General features: G+C 34.8%; 2 protein-coding genes across 4 annotated transcripts; both read right to left on the bottom strand.

Moving 5' to 3' along the window:
* Positions 1 to 1,139: 1,139 nt before the first annotated feature.
* On the bottom strand, positions 1,140 to 10,673 carry LOC139970496 (uncharacterized). 3 transcript variants are annotated; one of them, XM_071976260.1, is made up of 9 exons: positions 10,473 to 10,673; positions 10,168 to 10,343; positions 8,700 to 8,877; positions 7,891 to 7,980; positions 7,311 to 7,394; positions 6,477 to 6,563; positions 6,005 to 6,094; positions 4,747 to 4,819; positions 1,140 to 3,221 (listed from the first exon to the last, which is right to left on the bottom strand). In XM_071976260.1, exons 1-9 carry the CDS (start codon positions 10,555 to 10,557, stop codon positions 2,675 to 2,677), a joined length of 1,410 nt encoding a protein of 469 aa, XP_071832361.1. In that variant the 5' UTR covers positions 10,558 to 10,673; the 3' UTR covers positions 1,140 to 2,674. The 3 variants fall into 3 exon arrangements, with proteins under 3 accessions (XP_071832361.1, XP_071832369.1, XP_071832377.1); XM_071976268.1 differs by having other exon boundaries at positions 6,477 to 6,560; XM_071976276.1 differs by having other exon boundaries at positions 6,005 to 6,091; positions 6,477 to 6,560.
* Positions 10,674 to 14,744: 4,071 nt separating this feature from the next.
* Positions 14,745 to 21,924, bottom strand: LOC139972161 (uncharacterized). Its single transcript, XM_071979150.1, has 7 exons — positions 21,843 to 21,924; positions 21,530 to 21,705; positions 20,125 to 20,302; positions 19,286 to 19,372; positions 18,834 to 18,920; positions 17,586 to 17,658; positions 14,745 to 16,657 (listed from the first exon to the last, which is right to left on the bottom strand). The coding sequence occupies exons 1-7, from the start codon at positions 21,922 to 21,924 to the stop codon at positions 16,114 to 16,116; spliced, it is 1,227 nt and encodes a 408-aa protein (XP_071835251.1). The 3' UTR covers positions 14,745 to 16,113.
* Between the last annotated feature and the right edge of the window lie 744 nt (positions 21,925 to 22,668).

Here is a 22,668-nt window from a genome sequence, read left to right as displayed (position 1 = left end):
TACTTGCTGGACTCTATAGGTAAAAAGTTCTATCCCAGCAACCATTCTGTCAACTCTCGTTATGTAGGCCTAATATTCCATTCCCTTAACAAAATAATAAAATTCCTTACAAAGACCATCCATCTCCCTGTAAGGATACACTTTTTATTCTTTTTTTTTCTTTCCTTTTCATAATCGTCTTGACAAATAAAGGTGGTAACTGTAAACGTGCGCGCGCAAAAAAAAAAAAAAAATCAGTTTGAAATGTTTCCCGAAAGGTAATTAGAGCAGTATTGAAGATCTTAGAATGCATGCATAGTCTCAGGATGTGTGAACTGATTGATTCGCAGATGAGATTGCAAGGGTCCTACCTGTACCGCGTACGACTTGTCAAAAGGGCTCTACTCGTAGTACGTAAGTTTGGCATGTAATACACATTTTTGAGTAGCCACATGGATACATAAAAATATAAACGTGTTCTTTATATGTCTTCTGCCGTACGAGCAGTTATTTTCGTTTTAGATATATTTCCAATTTTTGAAACATTATTTAAGCCAAGAACTTAAATTCAGAATACATAAAAATATAAACGTGTTCTTTATATGTCTTCTGCAGTACTAGCAGTTATTTTCGTTTTAGATATATTTCCAATTTTTTAAACATTATTTAAGCCAACTTACGTTACCCCTATTTGACTAAACTACAAAGCTTCATGTACACGGACTATTGTAATTGGGGTATATAATTTATCTAGTATAAAAAACAACATATGTTACCATTTAAAGTCATATGAACTACATAATATTATCAACATTTACTAATTTAATACTTCCGAGTAAAATTTATTTTATTCTACCCGTTGAATGTTTATCTAACATTGGCAAACTGTGCAGACCCCATGATTTTAGTAATCGCAACCTTTCTGAGAATTGAGGATCTAGCCGTCGGTGGGTTCCAACAAAGTCTTCGGCATTGAGTACAGCGTTTCTGTATGTTGCCGTGTTGGACGAATCTACACGTAATAGTAATTACCGACCTTGCACCCCTCGGTCTCTCTCACAAGTTTGAAATGTCGGTTTTCCTTTGGGAAACCCGGAAAGGAATCCAAAGTACAGAAAAGCAAAGAAAACAAAAGAAGAGAAAGACAAATAACAAACGAATTCAAAGAATAAAAGAGGACGACGTCAAGGTTTCTTTAGGGACTTTCCTGATCGTGATTGATCATTTCATAGAAGGAAGTATAAATGACTGTTATCGTGGTAATCGGTAGCTATATCCAACATTGCAAAATTAATTTAAAAAGCCATTGGACCAAAAAAGGTCAAGTTCTTCAAAACACTTGGCTGAACATAATCAAAGAATTCTTTCCTATAGTCGGAAGTTGTTTGAACAAACAGTTGACTCATATTGGGTGCCTGCTATACGATATCTACGAAAGAGTATTACACTAACGACAAAAGAGGCTTAAGCTATATATGAACCGTTGAGATTTAAGGTCTAACCGTGTTACATATGGAACGCTTGGACTATACCATTATATGGAGACGAGCATCATGGAAATCCATTCATGGACCGCTGTTTCAATGAAGCTTACACACTGTGAGAAATTTTTAATCTTGACGATAGCAGAGTGTTTCTTACAATGGATTTGGCAAGAGGGAATGGGTTGCATAAGAAACTTCGTATTCATGAATTAGATGAATATTAATTTTCAATAATATTAAAATGATCCTAGTTCTAGTTTACAGTTTGGACGCGGTATCCAAAACCAACCCTACTGTTTGATGCTTTGTTTGAGTGAATCATATTTCATCACATTCACATTCTTTTCCAATAGTACATATCAATATAAAAGAGCAAATAGAGTGTGATATTAAGTAATTTATATTTTACATTAGGTTCAACAATCATTGCCACCTGTCACGTTTAATTCATACGTTTGCTCAACATTACAATCAGCATCAAGACAGGAAATTAAAGCCGTCACTCATTAATTTTGAGTTTGCAGTCTCTTTTAATTGTCTTGATTTCTGTCCGAGGAATCCAATGATTACTCAACGAGACGGTTTTCTTCATGAAACCATGTGCCAATAAATCCTCTGAATATGTAAAACGCTAATGATATAGAAATGAATTTGTACATTTGAAGTGTTACTTATATGTGAATCAAACGTCTGATTAAAATGACTTTATATAAAACAATATAAAGTAAACTTTTGTCAATTTGTTAGTCACCAAAAGAGTAGCCTAACTGCAATGCGTCTTTGTGACAATAATGTTGCGTTATTCTCACATTTCTTTGATTAATTAACATGACTTTATAGCTTAATGATAAATTGTAATAAAAGTGAGGTTGATAAGATTCAAGAAAAACTATATCAGTCTACTCTTGTTACTTAATTACTGAATTCAAGTTAATCAGTTCTAATCGTACTATTTGTACAAAATAACTCAAAATGCTGATTAAAAAAGAAACAGATCAAAACCCTAAACTGATAAGTAAACTTATACTTTAGATTCACATAAGCACCGTATCATGTATTCATTATGTATACGCATTTAGAATATTTACAGTTTATAACGACAATGATGATATATATATATATAACATTCACGTTTTATTCCGGTTCAATTTGCACGATATTTCTAATATTGTGTATAGAAAAACTGATCTGCAATAGGCTAATTTCAATGATCATGAATCGTAACTTTCATATGTAACATTATAAAACATTTCTTCACTTTCACGTTTGTTCTTAACCGGTAAAGAATATGTGACGTCATCCTTGTTATATCGCGCTTCAACATTCTCTGGTTGGGTTAAATTTGTAACATCAACAGAAGAATAAGCTTGAATGTCATCTACTTCATCGGATCCAGTTTTCTTCGTTGAATTCGATTGTTTCTTATCGTATGGCGATCCTTTAAGGTTGCTCATCTGCATGTTATTGTCCAACAGTTTTTCGTTTCGTAGGTCTCCGCCATTTTGTTTCTGTGGTGAATCTATACATACGTCAATATGTCTGCTGTACCTAATATCATCATAATTATCTGAGGCTATGGCAGATCCTTTTTCATTCGAGGGAACATTATAAACTCCTCCTCCACTCTCGTCTATATTTTGTATGATATTGCTGTCTTGTGATTGGTTCAGGGTGTTACCACCAGTAACTTGGTTATCGGTATCATAGGATGGAATGAATACCGGCTCTTTGTTCTTGCGTTTCGATCTTCTGTTGCAGCTTTAATTGTAAAAGATACAATTGATGATAGTGTTGCTACAGAATACATACATGACTGCATGCAAAATCGCAAGAAAGTGTAAAGTAAGAAGTATATACCCTTGTCATAAACATTCGATGTGGGTCAAATGCAAATTCTATGTAACTAATTCTGACCAGAACCACTTAAAGTAAAGACCAAATAGTAATACAAAGGGATGCGTCAGTAAAAGGGTGCGTTGGTCAGCTATAGCCAGTGGCGTAGGAAGGTACTTTTGAGTGGGGGGCTGAAGACTGATGGCCGGCCTGGGGAGGGGTCTAAGGGGAGGGGATGTCCCCCTCCCCTTTGGTTTTTTTTTTGCATTTCCAGGTGGCCTCAGATGCAATTTGGTGCAATATAGCACACTTCAACACCCACTCCATTTTGTAAACTTAATTTTGTATTTTTACCTGGCCTTAGATGCAATTTGGTGCTCCAAATGAGTTTTTTTTCTCATTCGGAAATGAAAAAGGGGTTTTCTGACTTGCGAAGCGGGGGGGGGGGGGAATGATACTTCCGCCCCTCCACATTTTTCACTGGGGTGGGGGGGGGTTCCTACGCCCTTGGCTATAGCTCTTTCACAACAATGTGAGCTCAAAAGTCCCAAACAAGCTAAACGAATACTACACAGATGCAATCCATACTTGTTGAGGTACAAACGTGCAATGTACTATAAGTGAATTAAATGTCGCACCCGTTTCATCATTCTATCGCAATATCATGCGTCACCGTACACTACTTTATATATCAAGAAATACATTGCCCCAAATATTAACGGTCTTAAACATTGACGTGCTGTTATATTTGGTATGAAGAGATCTCTAGCCATGAATATTATCTTACTTCGAGAAGTGATTTGGTTCAATACATGATTAATACAAATTAAAATATTTTTTTAATTAACGAAATAATCTTTTGTATTAATTGACTTGTGTTTGAAAATCAAATAGTTTGCTCAGGTTAATGTTTTTTAATGAGAAATAACAACTTTTTAATAGCAGAGTATGTGTTTGATTGTGGTCAGTGGCAAAGGATATCCCATGAAACATGGGTTTATATACTTAGTCAGGGTTAAGTTAGCTAATTCATATGATACTCCTTAGACGATCCAAAATCCAACCTTCCATTTGGTGGATATAAATTACAAAAAAAGTTTCCAAAATAGGGTATAGGAAGCTAAGCTTTCAAACATCATTTGACAATACGGTTTAACAAGAGAACTATGATTAGATCTAGCAGCAACACTAACTCCTTAAGAAGAGAAATTAAACATAATGAACAAATAACCCCTAGTATGTGTATTTATTGGTTTGTTACAAAATGGTTATGCAAACTTCTATAACTTAGAGCTTATTATAGGAATGACTAGTGTGTACCCTCTTGCACTTAGTAAAGTTCTAATATCTCAGCAAGAATTGAACGACTAGCAATTCCAAGTCCTCGGGTAATTTCAATTCCTTCAAAATGTTTATATCGAGAAAAAAAGGTTCATTATTTTCTACTTACAACAAGCATATTATGCAGACGACTACAATGCACACTAAAGGAATAACAGCACCCCCACCAGCGATGATAATAACTGAAAGAAAAGACACAAAAATATTGAAAAAAAGAAGAGTTGGAGATTATCTGAACTAGAAATCGGGATTATGCTACTTTCCGGTACTAAATACAACGTGCATTACACATTCTCTAGTAATATCCCTCCAGCTTCAGGCACAAAGAAGGCTATTATAGTCCAATGTATAACAGTACCGGTGCTGTGACCGAGTGGATAAAGGCGGTGGCATTTCAAGCAATGAGGCTTAGCAATCGGGAAGTTGTGGGAAGTACTCAGGTTTTTTCCCTCTTTTAGGTTACAGTATTGTGAAATCAATAGAGAATAAAACTTGACACATAATTTTCACCTTTAAATCCGTACATTGTCTGATGGTAGGCAAATGAAACTAACACAACTACAAGTACTATCTAGTTTTAAATATCGACTGTATGACTGCTACTGTGAAACACACTCTATAATAATTATCGTGTGATATAGTATGATCATTAACATACTTTGAAAGGTAAAAATGATCATTTTTTCAATATACATTTACAACTGTTTTCTGCTACAGCTATATCTTTGGGAATGGGGTAGTTAAAGTGGTAGAGATTGGAAGCTGTTAGAGGGTCTATGGTGTTGATCTCCGATGCAGAGTCGGATGAAGATGAAGAATGAGATGCCTGTATTTGTAAAACAAAATAACAAAGATGAAGCCTAGGACAACTGTCTTAAACTATAAATGGCACAGACATTAAAAAGTACACAATGAGTAACCACCTATTGGTCTTTGAAGCCCGTATATGAACGAAGAGCACATACAACAATGTAAGTTGGTCGCTTCACAGAGGCAAGAATGATATTATTAAATTAAGTTCAGGTAGCTGAGACCCTAGCAGTATTGGATATCTTAAAGTTTTGACTACCAACTCCGGAAAGAACATACTGAAGTGTATACAAAAATTTGGAATCAATAAACTATCATTAAGATGAATATAATTACATAGTAGTATATTCCCCTCGTCGCGGTGAAAGTTTATTGCTTAAATGATCTCCTCGTTAATTATAATATAACTTGATTTGGCTCTAATGCTATGTTATTTTATCATAAAATAATTCGCAAAATTGAGTACTACCAATGAACCACACACGAAAGTAGCATTAGGTTAAACCAGTACACACAATTTATTATGCTTGGTCAAGATCGCTACCGTTCTAACTTACCTTGCGTTAATTGTGCTGATGCGATTCCCAGTGTACTAGTCATAGGTTCATGCGATGTTTGTTCAGCGGTGTTTAATACAGAGCTGTCTGCTTGAAGATGAGACAATTCATAATAAAAGTTCGTTTATTAAAATAAGTAATAATTAATTGGTGATAATGAAACATTTTTATAATGACTATCCTGTGGGTGAGTGTGATCATTAACATATTTTGAAAGGGCAAAATTGTAATTTAGCAACATACAATTATAACGGTTGTCTGTTATAGATATGTCGTTGGGGGAGTGGAGTAGCCGGGGTGGGGGGGATCTGGGGGGAGGTTTCGGAATTATTTCCCAGGGGTCTAGTATGTTGATTTTCGATGCAAAACTGATGTAGCTGTAGTATGAGACGTCTGTATTTGAGAACCAACTTACACAAATGCAGGACAAAACCTCGTGTTAATGGGGCTGATGCTATTGTATTATAATCACCTGGCTGAGTTCCTGGGTTGACTGTTCCCACTGTAGTACTAGGTACATGCGATGTACTTTCAGTGGTTGTTAGTAAAGAGCTGTCTGCTTGAAAGATGAAATAAGTCATAATAAACGTTATATGCTGAATAAATAAATAAATAAATAAATAAATAAATAAATAAATAAATAAATAAATAAATAAATAAATAAATAAATAAATAAATAAATAAATAAATAAATAAATAAATAAATAAATAAATAAATAAATAAATAAATAAATAAATAAATAAATAAATAAATAAATAAATAAATAAATAAATAAATAAATAAATAAATAAATAAATAAATAAATAAATAAATAAATAAATAAATAAATAAATAAATAAATAAATAAATAAATAAATAAATAAATAAATAAATAAATAAATAAATAAATAAATAAATAAATAAATAAATAAATAAATAAATAAATAAATAAATAAATAAATAAATAAATAAATAAATAAATAAATAAATAAATAAATAAATAAATAAATAAATAAATAAATAAATAAATAAATAAATAAATAAATAAATAAATAAATAAATAAATAAATAAATAAATAAATAAATAAATAAATAAATAAATAAATAAATAAATAAATAAATAAATAAATAAATAAATAAATAAATAAATAAATAAATAAATAAATAAATAAATAAATAAATAAATAAATAAATAAATAAATAAATAAATAAATAAATAAATAAATAAATAAATAAATAAATAAATAAATAAATAAATAAATAAATAAATAAGATGCCTGTATTTGCAAACAATTAATGGGGCTGATGCGTTTATATTACCATCACCTGTATGAGGTCCTGGGTTGATTGTTGTCACTGTAGTACCAGGTACATGCGTTGTATTCTCAGTGGTGGTTGGTAAAGCGCTGTCTGCTTGAAAGATGAAATATGTGATAACAAACGTTACATCATCGTAATATTTTAATCAAACTATAAAATACACAGACATGATAAGATACGTAGTGAGTATCCACCTATTGGTCTTTGAAGCCCGTACATCAACGAAGAGCACATACAGCAATGCATGTTGGTCGCTTTACAGAGGTAAGCATGGTATTATTATATAAGGTTAAGGTAGCTGAGACACTGGCAGTATTGAATATCTTTAAGTTTTGACTGCCATGTTACGTTATAATTGTATATTGATTTAGTAAGATACAATTATAACGGTTGTCTGTTATAGATGTGTCATTGGCGGAGTGTAGTGTCGTTGGAAAGGGGTTAGAAATCTTTTCTCCGGGTGTAGTGTGGTAATTTTCGATGCAAAACGAATGTAGATATAGTAAGAGACGTCTGTATTTGAAAACCAAATAACACAAGTCCAGGACAATACCTCGTGTTTATGGGGCTGATGCGATTACATTACCATTATCTGGGTGAGTTCCTGGGTTGATTGCTCCCACTGTAGTACTAGAAACTTGCGATGTAGTTTCAGTGGTGGTTAGTAAAGAGCTGTCTGCGTGAAAGATGAAATAAGTCATAATAAACGTTAGATCATCTCAATACGAACACGGTGCCTTAATTTATTGCTGGGTAGTACACGTTTGAGGTAGTTACAGTTTAACAGAATGATGCAAATAACCAGAGACTAAAGCAATGGCATGTTCATTTGGACATCTTCCCTCTTAATTAAAACTTTAATTACACCGGATATAACTTACGACCAAAACATCGACCCAATGAATTCTCAAGTTTACGGAAACTATCTTGGCATGCTTGCTACAGTCTAGTATCACGAACATATAAGAAAGCATAAGGTATAAAATTGTCACATGATAAAGAAAAGAGGAAAAATGCAAAGGTTTTGCTCATTACTTATGTTAACACTCTCTTAATATTTCAAAATCAATGTAATTGGTTCAACTTTTATTTCATTAATAAATGCAATTTATATTTCGAAAAAACGTAGCAAAAATAGAGAGAATAAGATAAGAATTCAAAGGGAGAAAAAGCTAACAAACATAGCTTGTTGATACAAATTTAAGATATTACCTTCAGTGTTGACTTCATGTTTTTTAAGTCAGTACAGAAACGAATGTACAAGATCATCAGGCTTATTCCAGATAATAAATGGAAGCAATTGGTAACAAACAACATGTGGTATTTTCAAATATTTCAATACAACGATAAAAAGCTGCCTTTGGTGAGTATACATAACCGAGCAAAAACTCTTACTAAAAGAGAAGTACATCGCTTTGAACCCCTTTCTTGTGAATCCTCCGGAACCGCGAAAGATTAGATAAAAAGAATTGCTAGTTGAGGTAAAGGTGATCGGCATCAGCTTGGTGAAGTTATTCCAGCACCATTGACCGATCAGACTGTTGACATCATCTTGAACTGGAGCATCGTAAAGCTTTTGAAAAAAAACGAATTCAAAATAAGAGTTAATCGGCTCATGCCGCGGTTTATATTAAATTTCGTATAAAAGAAAATGTTTTTATTTGCTTAAAGGAACTTGAAGTTATATGTTGAAACTCAAGGATATGTTTATATAGTTTTATATCATGTATAATATTAAAATGCTAATAAAATGGACACTTACTTCAACACGTACCGTATAGTAAGTATCATACAATAGACCCAATGTCAGTTCCGTAAGTACTTGATCCATTGTTGAGAATTGTTGTTATAAAATGTTGATATATTATATTCCTTTCTCATATTATACATGGGCTAAACCAACAACATTCATCCTTTACTTAGTACTTGATACAAATTTTCATGATGATGGTCAGAATATATGATGGAGAAAGTATACTTCAATGACTACGTAGCTATTTGAATTGCGACGGTCATACCTAACTACATATATAGTAAATTACTTAAAACAGTAGGTGTATTAATATCGCTCTATGACAAGACTGTGCTTGTGCAAGCATCTTAAAGCGAGTATATTCGACGCGTTCGTATCACAGATAACGAAGAAATTTATTACCATTGGCGTCGTGAGCTAGGTGGATGATAATTATGTCACTGGGCCCCATTTTTCCACTCTTTATAAATCCCATATTTCATGTCACCTCCATTTTTCCAAGGCAAATTTAATTTACACTGCGACCACCCCCTCCCCCTTCGCCTTCTCATCAGGCATACATATACGCTGGAGGGGGGGGGAGGGGACGATGTAGAAAGGGGGAATGGGACCAATGTACCCGCGCTTTGCTCTGCTTCATGCTTGTGATAAACCTTAAAACTCGTTCAATTTAATTCATATGATTATGTTTAACATAATAGCTTTATAAGTATATGCACTCATTGTTAAATGTAGCCGATATAAGCCCGTCGGCTTTACCACTTAGTTTATTACATGGTCTAATTAATGCATTTGTTGTTACGCCGAGAATGATAACTCTACTCCTTGAATAACATAATTGTAATGAATTCAAGCAGTGTCTGCATTTTTAAAGAGCGGCGCATGCGTGACAATCAGTGGTCATGATTCATCAGATTGATTACATTACAAGAACGAAAACAATTGGGGAGCAATTATATCTACAGCATGTAGCTGTAACTATTCTGCGCATTTAACATTAAATATCATGTCTACAACTGATGCAGTAAACGATTTACAAATACGAGTGAGTCGCCGTCACTCTGAATATGCTGTTGTATGTTACAGAGAACATATTTAATGAACACTCACTGAAACAAAGTCAAGGTAACAACTATCCGTTTCATTCAGCTGGAAATCAAAGAACTGCAGTTGAATTCGGTAACCATCCTCAACAGTTATTCCCCATTCCGAATGAACTGAAATACTATTCGGGTATCCTTCAGACATAATTACACCGCTTGGCCCCACCAAGGTTTTCTTTTTCACTGTTACAAAAAGAAGCAGGAAACAAAATGGTGAATACGAGGAAACATCAGGTGCTTAGCATAAGTTTCAATATTACGTTACTACCTGAGGTCAAATATTAAATAGATAGTAATTGTGAATGTTATTACCGTTCATTTGTCCAAGTACGATATTCGCTCCTCCAATGAGAGTAACGGCTACCAGCGAAAAGTAAAAGCGGTTGAACCTCGTCATCCTGGGCAATCAATCACAACAGCAGTAATGAACTCGATCATACATATAGTCAAAGATACATCTTCGTTGTTCTGCAGACTACAATATGTAAAACAAACGACTGGCAGTAAAATCACCCATCCTGAAGCTTTAGATTAATGGTGTACCTTCCCGTTCATATTCCTAATGATATCATGCACAGCTGTTTCACGTACAAAATACAACTGAGTTGATCAGTGGTTAATAATGCAGTTATGATATGAAAAGGAACTAGCACCATGACTTGAAAGGTTACCAGCTCGTTAATTTTACAATAATTCAGTCATGCGAATCGAAGTGACGCATTTGTCGTTCACAGAATCATTGGTTTACTTCCTCTTTTATACGTTTGCTCACGAACAGAGAAGTTATGATTTATAATAAATACAACACTATGCTTGTGTACGTGATACTTTAAGCCAGATTACAATTGAGTCACAAAAAATCGGCTAAACCGAAAAACAAAGCACTGAATCAATTTGTTGCTGCCGTTTTACAGGATGGGATTCCATAGATAGGAATTCAGGAACTAACAAATAAAGGAGGGGCAGCCGTGTCCTGGAATGGTAGCACAGATGGTAGGGAGACACAACAGTCTGCAAGGGGTGGGTCGGGGTGGGGGCAAGATCATATCTGGCCTGGTTTGGCTACGGGTCTGCAGATAGCGTTAAGCAGAGAAAACAGAATACGGATTTTATCACAGAGCTTCATGATCATTTTGGACAACGAAACGTATAAAGTATCACTCCAACCAATTCAAGAAGAACGATTAAAAGATGAACATGAAATATGTTTCGAACTTTAGAGGCATGTTGCTTAAGTCAATCAAGGTGCCTTTATTTGTCTAAATTGCAATTTATTCAAAAGAAGATACAACAAGGTGATAGTACTTCAACAGATTTTCTTGAAAGCAGGTAGCTTCAATTCCTACCAAGCAAATCAGCGTTCAAATGCTGTATAAAAAGATGGTGATCTGATGTGACTGTGTGAATGTTTATAATTTGCAAATGAGGATTAATTTTTAATGTTGTCAGACTAATTGAATTCCAAAAGTTAAAAAACAAAACAATGGTGTAACTGTACAACTGTCCTCATTATATTGAAAATATCAAACCACTATGATAAAAAATAATTAAGTAAAGCACCATAATTATAGTGAAATTGCACTAGAATAAAAACATCTTGCCTCCTGCATCTTAAAGTACATTTTATCAACATTTCATCGGTCTACAGAGCAGGATACCTTCCACTTCGGTTCTTATATATTTACTTGCCTCAATCATATCTCAATCCAGACTGTAATAATAATTATAATAATCACGAATTTTAGCCTCTTTGTTTCTTTATTTCTTCCATTAAATGAGGGCAGCGTTGTATAACTGAGCAGAACACTGCAGTGCAACAGGCTGCACTTCTATAGTGATTTAGTCCTATCGACCCAGAGCAGGGGCATCAATCCGTTGTCACGGGTCACGGGGTGGGGCACAAATTATACATAAAAATATACATACATACATACATACATACATACATACATACATACATACATACATACATACATACATACATACATACATACACACACACACACATACATACATACATACATACATACATACATACATACATACATACATACATACATACATACATACATACATACATACATACATACATACATACATACATACATACATACATACATACATACATACATACATACATACATACATACATACATACATACATACATACAGCATACAAACACACATGGGTACATACATATGCTTATAATATATGCATGACTTAGAGCTCCCATATAAAATTTGTTACAGAAAGACATTTGTTAAAAGGTTTTCGTACATTTCGGCCCATACAACCAGTGTACAGTTCTCGGTTAACCGGTTCTAATAACGTGAGCGGATGAGAGCCATTCAAAGACGTTTCTAGATATAGGGGAAGGCAGATGTGACGTCAGTATATGGATTTACCCCCCACCATGAAGGATCCGTCGTTAATGCACATTTTTACAGTCCAGGTACTGTGTATAGATGCGAAAAGCATGTTCTTACCTTTATGCCATACTTTTTTTTAATACTACGGAGAGGGCGGTCGTAATAAGTTTCGTGACTGTAATATTACTAATACTTATAGAATTCTTGTAGGGGAAAATATAACACAACTTTTAAATATAATTAGTTAGAAGTTTTTTTCAAGTCATATATTGGTCTAGTACCGAGGATATGGAAATAAAGCAAAACATCATTGAACTTAATAAATCCATGAACAAACAGAAATTGTAATGAAACCAGGAATATATGTACTAGACTTCGAAATGACATTTCCAGAGCCACCGACACCGGGATGGGGTGGGGGATGGGGGGGGGGGTAGTGGCTCACTCTCACTGTTCCCAGGACTAAACTGAAAACCTATGGCGACCGTGCCTTTCCATCAGCCGGGCCCAAGCTCTGGAATGGTCTGCCCATATCTGTGCGGAGTTCTCCCAATCTCAGTCAGTTCAAGTCTTGCTTTTTTCAAGTTGGCGTTCTATTAGGGTTGTACAGCGCTATTGAATACTACGTAGATTTTAGTGCTTTATATGTTCATTTATTATTATTATTATTATTAAGTCAAAACTGTGAGGTAAAAACTCAAAATGCTGAGATAAAATGTCAAAACATGACTTTAAATGTCAAAACTTTGGAATAAAAAGTCAAAAATTTGAGATAAAAAGTCAAATTGTGGAACAAAAACTACACATGTTGAGATTTGAGGACCCCTTTCCCCCTATGTCCCGATTAAGCAAATGAAGAATTGGAATACCTTTGACTTTTATACTTTCTTTCTTGCTGTGACCATGCATCTACCCCACTCCCTCTTTTTACTTCATGTCGGCTAGCCTGGTATTTCGTGACTTTGATGTTGTATCACGTTTCGGAAAATAACCGTTCGCACTGTTTGCCTCCGTGACAATGGAAGCTGGTCAGTGATTCAGGCCTAATTATCAATAGCTATCCAGATGGTCAGGGACGGGCGATCCCAAGTGAACCTTATTAGGCCAAAATATTGGCACCCCATTTGTCAGTAGGCTCACTGCACATACCACATCTAAGTTCTACTACTCAAATATGCCTTAAAATAAAGATAAAATGTTTCAAACTTAGCATTTTCTGTCACTGATAAAGCTATGCAACAGAATATGTACGAACGTGGTGTTTGCCTATCACTCAGACACTATGTATGTATATTGTGCTTGTTAGATGGAACACGTATCTCGTGCTTGTAGCATAGCCAAATGAGCCATTTTGGACAGCGCATGCGCTACAAATCCAACATTCATGTCCAGAAATCACCAAATTCTTGTCGACTGACTGAACTCGCGATCTTTAAGAATTTTGCATAGGGAGGATTATAAAAGTTGTAACATATAATGACCCAGTATAGGTAAGTGGTTTAAAAATGTGCACAAGTAGGGGTGGCATTTGATATCGTTTCCCCTATTTCAAAAATGGAGGGGGACATGTCCCCCCTACAAGAAAATGTCTCCCAAATCGCTGGAAATGGCACTTCCCAGTCATTGTAAGTTGCATCTAAGCATTTTTTTATTTTTAAATAACTAGCGATATCATAAAAAATTCAAAAAATATGCTCAAGGTGGGGGGGGGGGGGGGATCGCCCTTACCCCCTTGGCTACGCGCCTGCTATTCAAACTAGGCTAAGGTCTCGTAGTTTTTCAACCTCCTAATTCGATGTTTCACATGTCGGTCCCTGATTAATAGAGAAATCACATTTTCGAAATTTTTTTATCATTTCAAAATATGACATTTCCCCATGAAAGTCCCATTTATAGCCTTTTTCTATCGAAATAAGGGTTACATGTTAAATAAAAGTAAGGAATATCGAAGCCAAATTTCCTGTAAATTACACAATATATACACGGTGACGAACAAGTATTGTTACATTTTGACGTTTAAACAGAACGCCCTCACCTTTTCTGTGCTTCACCAGTTCAATACGTTTCCATACACTGTTTCAGCATTCTCCCCTTTCTATTTCTTTGGGTAATAAAGTATACGCTTTCTATATTGACTCATGCACATTGTCTTTAACTGAGGTCATAAATGCAGTCAGTATTTTGATAACATCAAAAAATATTTAAGTCTCAATACATGTTTGCTGATGTATTTTGGAAAACAATCTTCCGAAGTAGATTCAATGTTTCTAATTCTAAATGTACTCTGAACAGGTGGATTTAACGAAGAAAAGCTTTCACAATCGCTCATACACTTCTGTGATGAAACCTCAAGCCAAAGAGCTGTTATATGACCTTTATGTTTTATGAAGTCAAGTAGACTCTGCGCTCTGCCCTCTGCCCTCTGAACTAGATCTGCCCTCTGCCCTAGATCTGCCCTCTGCCCTAGATCTGCCCTCTGCCCGCTGCCCGCTGCCCTCTGCCCTAGATCTGCCCTCTGCCCGCTGCCCGCTGCCCGCTGCCCGCTGCCCGCTGCCCGCTTAGTTTTTCTTACAATGGACTTGGCAAGAGGGAATGCAAAGTCAAAGAGCTGCATAAGAAACTTAGTGTTAATGAATAAGATCAATAATTATTATCAATTAGATTAAAAGGACTCTAAATCTAGTTTATAGTTTGGACGCGGCAACCAAAACCAACCAAACAATTTTGTTGGAGTGAATCAAATCTAATCACATTCGTTTCCGATAGTGTATTTCAAAAAAAGAGATAATAGAGTGTGATATTAAATAGTTTATATTTTACATGTTAGGTTCAACAATCATTGCCACCTGTCACGTTTAATTCATACGTTTGCTCAACATTATCATCAGCATCAAGACAGGAAATTAAAGCCGTCACTCATTTATTTTGAGTTTGCAGTCTTTTTTAATTGTCTTGATTTCTGTCCGAGGAATCCAAATGATTACTCAACGAGACGATTATCTTCATTAAACCACATGATGATAATTGAAATGAGTTGTACCTTTGAGATATTACTTAACACTATGTATATCAATCGTCTGAATAATATGACCTACAACAATATATAATACATTTTGTTAATCATTAGCTCACCAAAAGAGTAGCCTAACTGCATGCGTCTTTGTGACAATAATGTTGCGTTATTCTCACATTTCTTTGATTAATTAACATGACTTTATAGCTTAATGATAAATTGTAATAAAAGTGAAGTTGATAAGATTCAAGAAAAAACTACATCAGTCTACTCTTGTTACTTAATTACTGAATTCAAGTTAATCAGTACTAATCGTACTATTTGTACAAAATAACTCAAAATGCTGATTAAAAAAGAAACAGATCAAAACCCTAAACTGATAAGTAAACTTATACTTTAGATTCACATAAGCACCGTATCATGTATTCATTATGTATACGCATTTAGAATATTTACAGTTTATAACGACAAGGATGATATATAACATTCACGTTTTATTCCGGTTCAATATGCACGATATTTCTAATAATGAGTATCGAAAAACTGATCTGCAATATAGGCTAATTTCTATCATGAATCGTAACTTTCATATGTAACATTAAAAAACATTTCTTCACTTTCACGTTTGTTCTTAACCGGTAGAGAATATGTGACGTCATCCTTGATATATCGAGCTCCAACATTCTCTCGTTGGGTATTTTTTTTAATATCAACTGAAGAATAACCTTGAATGTCATCTACTACATTTCCAGTTTTCTTCGTTGAATTCGATTGTTTCTTATCGTATGGTGATCCTTTAAGGTTGCTCATCTGCATGTTATTGTCCAACAGTTTTCCGTTTCGTACGTTTCCGCCATTTTCTTTCTGTGGTGAATCTATACAAACGTCGATATGTCTACTGTACCTAATATCATCATTATTATCCGAGGCTATGGCGGATCCTTTTCTATTCGAGGGAACATTATAAACTCTTCCTCCACTTTCGTCTCTTTGTTGTATGATATTGCTGTCTTGTGATTGGTTCAGGGTGTTACCACTCGTTACTTGGTTATTGATATAATATGGTGGAATGTCTACCGGCTCTTTGTTCTTGCGTTTCGATCTTCTGTTGCAGCTTTAATTGGAAAAATAGGAAAAATAAAAGACTGCAGACGAAATTGCAAGAAAGTAAGGCTATTCAGTAATGCGAAGGGACGTGCCGGTAAAATGATACGTTGGACAGCATAGCTCTTTCATAACAGCGTAAGCTCATCAGTCCCAAACAAGCTAACGAATACGTACTATACAGTTAGAACGTATGCACAAACGTGCATTGTACTATAAGTGATTTAAATGACGCGTCCGTTTCATCATTCTATCGCAATATCATGGGTCACCGTGTACTACTGTATATATCAAGAAACACATTGCCCTAAATAATAACGGTCTTAAACAATGACGTACTGTTATATTTGGTATCAAGAAATCACTTGCCATGAATAATAGCTTGCTTCGAGAGGTACTTTTGTTCAATACATAAATATACAATACATAATTAACAACAACTTTTTAATAGCTGAGTATGTGTTTGATTGGGGTCAGTGACAAAGGATATTTTATGAAACATGGGTATACTTGGTCAGGGTTAAATTAACAAATAATATGATACTCATTAGGCAATCCAATATCCAAACTTCCATTTGTTGGATATCAATTACACAATGTTTACAAAACAGGGAATACGAAGCCTAGCTTTCTAACATCATTTGAAATACGGTGTAACAAAAGGACTATTGTTAGGCCTGCAAACAATATTCGCTCATGATAAAGAGATATTGTACATAATGAAATAATAACCCGTATGTGTATGTTTTGGATTAAAGGTTATGCAAACTTCTATTACTTAAAGCGTATAATAGGTTTGACTCGTGTATACCCTCTAGCACTTAGTAAAGTACTAATATCTTAGCAAGAATTGGCCGATTAGCAATTTCAAGTCCCCGGGTAATTTTAATTCCGTACAAAAATTTTGTATTAAAAACAGTTCAATATTTTCTACTTACAACAAGCATATTATGCAGACGACAACAATGCACACTACAAGAATAACAACAGCCCCGCCAGCGATGATTACAACTGAAAGAAAAGACCCAAAAATATTGAGAAAAAAAATAAGGAAAAGAGAAGAAGAACAAAAAGGAATCCGGATTATGCAAAATGCCGGTAAAATAATGAAACGTGTATAATGCATTCTCTAGCAATTTCCTTCTAGCTTCATATCAGTAGGGCATAAACTAGGCTATTATAGTCCAATGTATAACAGTATCGGTGATGTGGCCGAGTGGATAGAGGCGATGGCATTCGAAGCAATGAGGCTTAGCAATCGGGAAGTTCCGCGTAGAACTCAGGTTATTCCCCTTTTAGGTTACAGTATTGTTCATTCCATAGAGAATATAATTTGACACACAATTTGCACCTTTAAAACGTATACATTGTCTGATGGTAGGCAAATGAAACAAACACAACTACAAGTAGATCACTATCTAGTTTTAAATATCGACTGTGTGACTGCTACTGTGAAACACACTCTAGGAACTGTCGTATGGTAGAGTGTGATTATTAACATACTTTGAGAGGTAAAACTGATCATTTTGCAACATACATTTATAACGGTTTTCTGCTATAAAGATATCTTTTGGAATGGGGTAGCTAAAGTGGTGTGGATTGGAAGCTGTTTAAGGGTCTAGCCTGTGTTAATCTCCGTCTGAAAGTAGGATGTAGATGAAGAATGAGACGCCTGTATTTGTAAAACAAAATAAAAAAGATGAAGGACAACTGTCTTACACTGTAAGCTGCAAGACATAATAAAATATCTAGTGAGTAACCACCAATATGTCCGGATATCATGACGAACACATACAACAATTGTAAGATGGTCGCATTTTACAAATAAGAATGGTATTATTATATTAGGTTAAGGTAGCTGAAACACTGGTAATATTAGATATCTTTAAGTTTTGACTGCTAACTAATTAAACTATCATCCAGATGAATATAATATCATAGTAGTATATTCAATTCGTCGCGGTTAATCGTTAAATTCGCTCCTTTTAATTATAATATAACCTGATTAGGCTGTTATGCTATGTGATTTTGTCATAAAATATTTCGTAAAATTGAGTACTATCAAGGAATCACACACTAAAGTTACTTTAAGTTAAACCATTACGCACAATCATGTTTTTGGTCACGATCGCTACCGTTCTAATTTACATAGTGTTAATGGGGCTGATGCTATGCACTATCATCACCTGGGTGAGTTCCTGGGTTGACTGTTCCCACTGTAGTACTAGGTACATGCGATGCTTGTTCAGTGGTGGTTACTACAGAGCTGTCTGCTTCAAAAATGAGACAATTTATACAAAACATGAAATTATTAAAAGAAGAAATAATTAAATGATGACAATAAAGTTAATTTAATAATGACTAACCTGTTGTTGAGTATGATCATTAACATATGAAAGCGAAAAATATCATTTACCAAATATAAGCTTACAACGAATTTCTGTTATAGATATGTAGTTGGGGGAATGGAGTGACGGGGGGGGTTGGAAATAATTTCCCCAGGGTCGAGTTTGTTGATCTCCGATGAAAAACGGATGTATATAGTTATAGTATGATACTTCTGTTTTTTAAAGCCAATAAAACAAATGCAGGACAATACCTAGTGTTAATGGGGCTGATGCGATAACATTATCATTACCTGGGTGAGTTCCTGGGTTGATTGCTTCCACTGTAGTACTAGGTACTTCCGATGTATTTGCAGTGGTGGTTAGTAAAGAACTGTCTGCTTGAAAGATGAAACATGTCATTAAACGTTAAATCATCAAATACAAAAACGGTGCCTTAATTTATTGCTGGATAGTAAACTTTTGAGATAGTTACAGTTTAGCAGAATGATGCAACTTAACAGAGGCTTAAGCAATAACATATTCATCTTTACCAACCCAACGAGCTCTACTCAAGTTAAAACTGGATTTAATGAAGTCATGATTCAAACTACGTACTTACCGACTGATATTGTTACTATGATTATGTTTACATGTTCACAGACTGCTTCGTTAACCATATTTAGCTCTACATGGGCAGGCTTGTTAATTTCAGCCTAAACCAATGACTTCTTAAACTAGCGAAATCTATCTTGGCATACTTGCTACAGTCTAGTATCACAAACATATAAGAAGGCGTAAGGTATAAAGTTGCCTTATGAAAAGGAAAAGAGGAAATACCTATGTTAACACTGTCTAATTATTACAAAAAGTTGGTTGAAATTATCTTTCATTATTAAATGCTTTTTGAAAAATCGTAGATAAAATAGGAAGATGAGAAATCGTGAACAAATAGAGCTTGTTGATACATATTTAATATATTACATTCAGTGCTGACTTCATGTTTTGAAGTGAGTACAGAATCCAATGTGCAAGACTAACAGGCTTATTCCCATGAAATATGTGGAGGCAACATTTGGTATTTTCACATATTTCAGTTCAACGATAAAAAGCTGTCTTTGGTGAGTATACATAACTGAGCAACAATTCTTACCAACAGAAAAGTATGTCGCTTTGAACCCCTTTCTAGTGTTTCCGTCGTGTCCGCGGAAGATTATATAAAAAGAATTGCTAGTTGAGATAAAGGTATTCGGCATCAGCTTGGTAAAATTATTCCAGCACCACGAATCGATCAGCGTGTTGCTATCATCTTGATTTGCTCCATCGTAAAGCTTTTCAAAAACAAAACAAAATCAAAAAAAGAGTAAATATTGTCATGCCACGGTTTACATTAATTTCGTTGACAAGAGAAGAGTTTTATATAATGTAGAATATTAAATAGCTAGTAAAATGGATACTTATTTTAACACATACCGTTTAGTAAGTCTCGAACAATAGGCCCATTGCCAGTTCCGTAATCGATCCATTGCTCAAAATCGTTGTAAAATAGTGATATTTGTTCCTTTCTCGTATTATACATGGGCTAAACCATCGACTGTCTTTCTTTTACTAAGTAACTGATACACACTTTTATGATGGTGAGAACGTGTGAAGGAGAGACTATGCATCAATGACTAGATACCTAATTCAATTGTAGAGGTCATTCCTAACTACCTACATAGAAACTTACTTAACACATTATGTGTATTACTGTCGCTGTATATCAAGACTATTATTGTGCAAGCAACTGTCCCTTCGTATCATCTATAACGAAGTAATATATACCTTTGGCTTCGTAAGCTAGGTGGGAGAAATTATGTCACTGGGTCCCATTTTTTCACTCTTCATATATCCCATATTTTCATGTCTCTTCCATATTCCCAGGCCCATGAAATTGACACTGGGGAACGGGACTATATCAACCGGCGCCCACTCCACCCCCATATACCTCTCATTAGGCCTGCTTATAATGTTGAAGGAGTAGAAGGGGACGATGTATAAATGGGAACGGGACCAATGTACCCGCGCTTTGCTCTGCTTCATGCTTGTGATAAACCTTAAAACTCGTTTTATTTATACCACATAACTATGTTTAATGTTATAGCTTTATGAGTATATGAAGACATTGTTAAATGTAGCCGATATAAGCCCATCAGCTTTACCACATAGTTTATAACATGGTCTGATTAATACATTTGTTGGTACGCTGAGAATAATAAATCTACTCCTTGAATAATATGATTGCAATGAATAAACCGTTAATGCATTGTCTGTATTCTGAAAAAGAGTCGCATACAGGACAATCAGTAGTCATTTTTCATTAGGTTGATTACATTACAAGAATGAGAAAATTAGGGAGCTATAATATATGCATCATGTAGCTGCAACTTTTCTGCGCATTTATCATTAAAAATCATATCTACAACTGATGCAGTAAACAATTTACTAATAAGATTGAGTCGCCATCACTCTGAATATGTTGTTGTATGTTGCAAAGAACATATTTAATGAACACTCACTGTTAAATTATCAAGGGCACAATCACTCGTTTCATGCAGCTGGAAATCTAAGAACTCGAGATGAATGTGATAACCCTCCTCAACGGTTATATTCCATGCCGTAAAAGCTGCAGGACTATTCATGTATCCGATAGACATAAACTCACCGCTAGGCTCCATCAAGGTAATCACTGTCACTATTACGGAGGAAGCAGGAAACGAAAACATTGATGAATACGAGGAAACATCAGGTGCTTAGCATACGTTTGAATATTACGTTACTACCTAAGGTCAAATATTAAATAGATAGTAATTGTTAATGCTATTATACTACCTCGTTGTCCAAGTATGACATTCGCTCCTCCAATGAGAGTAACGGCTACCAGCGAAAAGTAAAAGTTGTTTAACCTCGTCATCGTGGGCAATCAATCACAACAGCAGAAATGAACTCGATCATACATATAGTCTATAAGTAAACATCTTCGTTGTTCTGCAGATCACAATATGTAAAACAAACGACAGGCAGTAAAATCACAACTTCTACCTGAAGCTTTAGATTAATGGTGTACCTTCCCGTTCATATTCCTATTGATATCATGCACACTGTTATTTCAAGGACAAAATACCACTGCGTTGATCAGTGGTTCATAGTGCGTTTATGATATGAGAAGGAACTAGCACCATGACTTGAAAGGTTACTAGCTCGCTGAAGTTTACGGCCGTTTAAGGTAATCCAGTCATGCGTAAAGAATTGACGCTTTTGACGTTCACATAATCATTGGTTTACTTCCTCTTGGATATGTTTGCTAACGCACAGACAGTTATCGAACTCTGATTTATAATAAATACAACACTATGCTCGTGTACGTGACATTTTAAGCTAGATTATCATTTACTTACAAAACAGTAGACTAAATCAAAAAGCCTAACAAAAAAAAAACCCCAACACAATAAATCTGTGCTGCAGTTATTGTCATATAGGCCTCGTACTATTTTTGACATAATATTGACATACCCATTCTGGTTACCAGTAATTTTTCTACTGCTATTTTTTTTTACTACCGTTCTACAGGATGGGATTCGAAAGATAGGAATTCTGAGATGGAGGGGCACTCACAATTTAACGAGGGGCACAAGTAATTCAAGGATGGGCACAATAG

This window comes from Apostichopus japonicus, chromosome 1 (genome assembly GCF_037975245.1).
Source record: "Apostichopus japonicus isolate 1M-3 chromosome 1, ASM3797524v1, whole genome shotgun sequence".
Classification (NCBI taxonomy): Eukaryota; Metazoa; Echinodermata; class Holothuroidea; order Aspidochirotida; family Stichopodidae; genus Apostichopus; species Apostichopus japonicus.
This window is presented reverse-complemented; position numbering and strand designations above follow the sequence as displayed.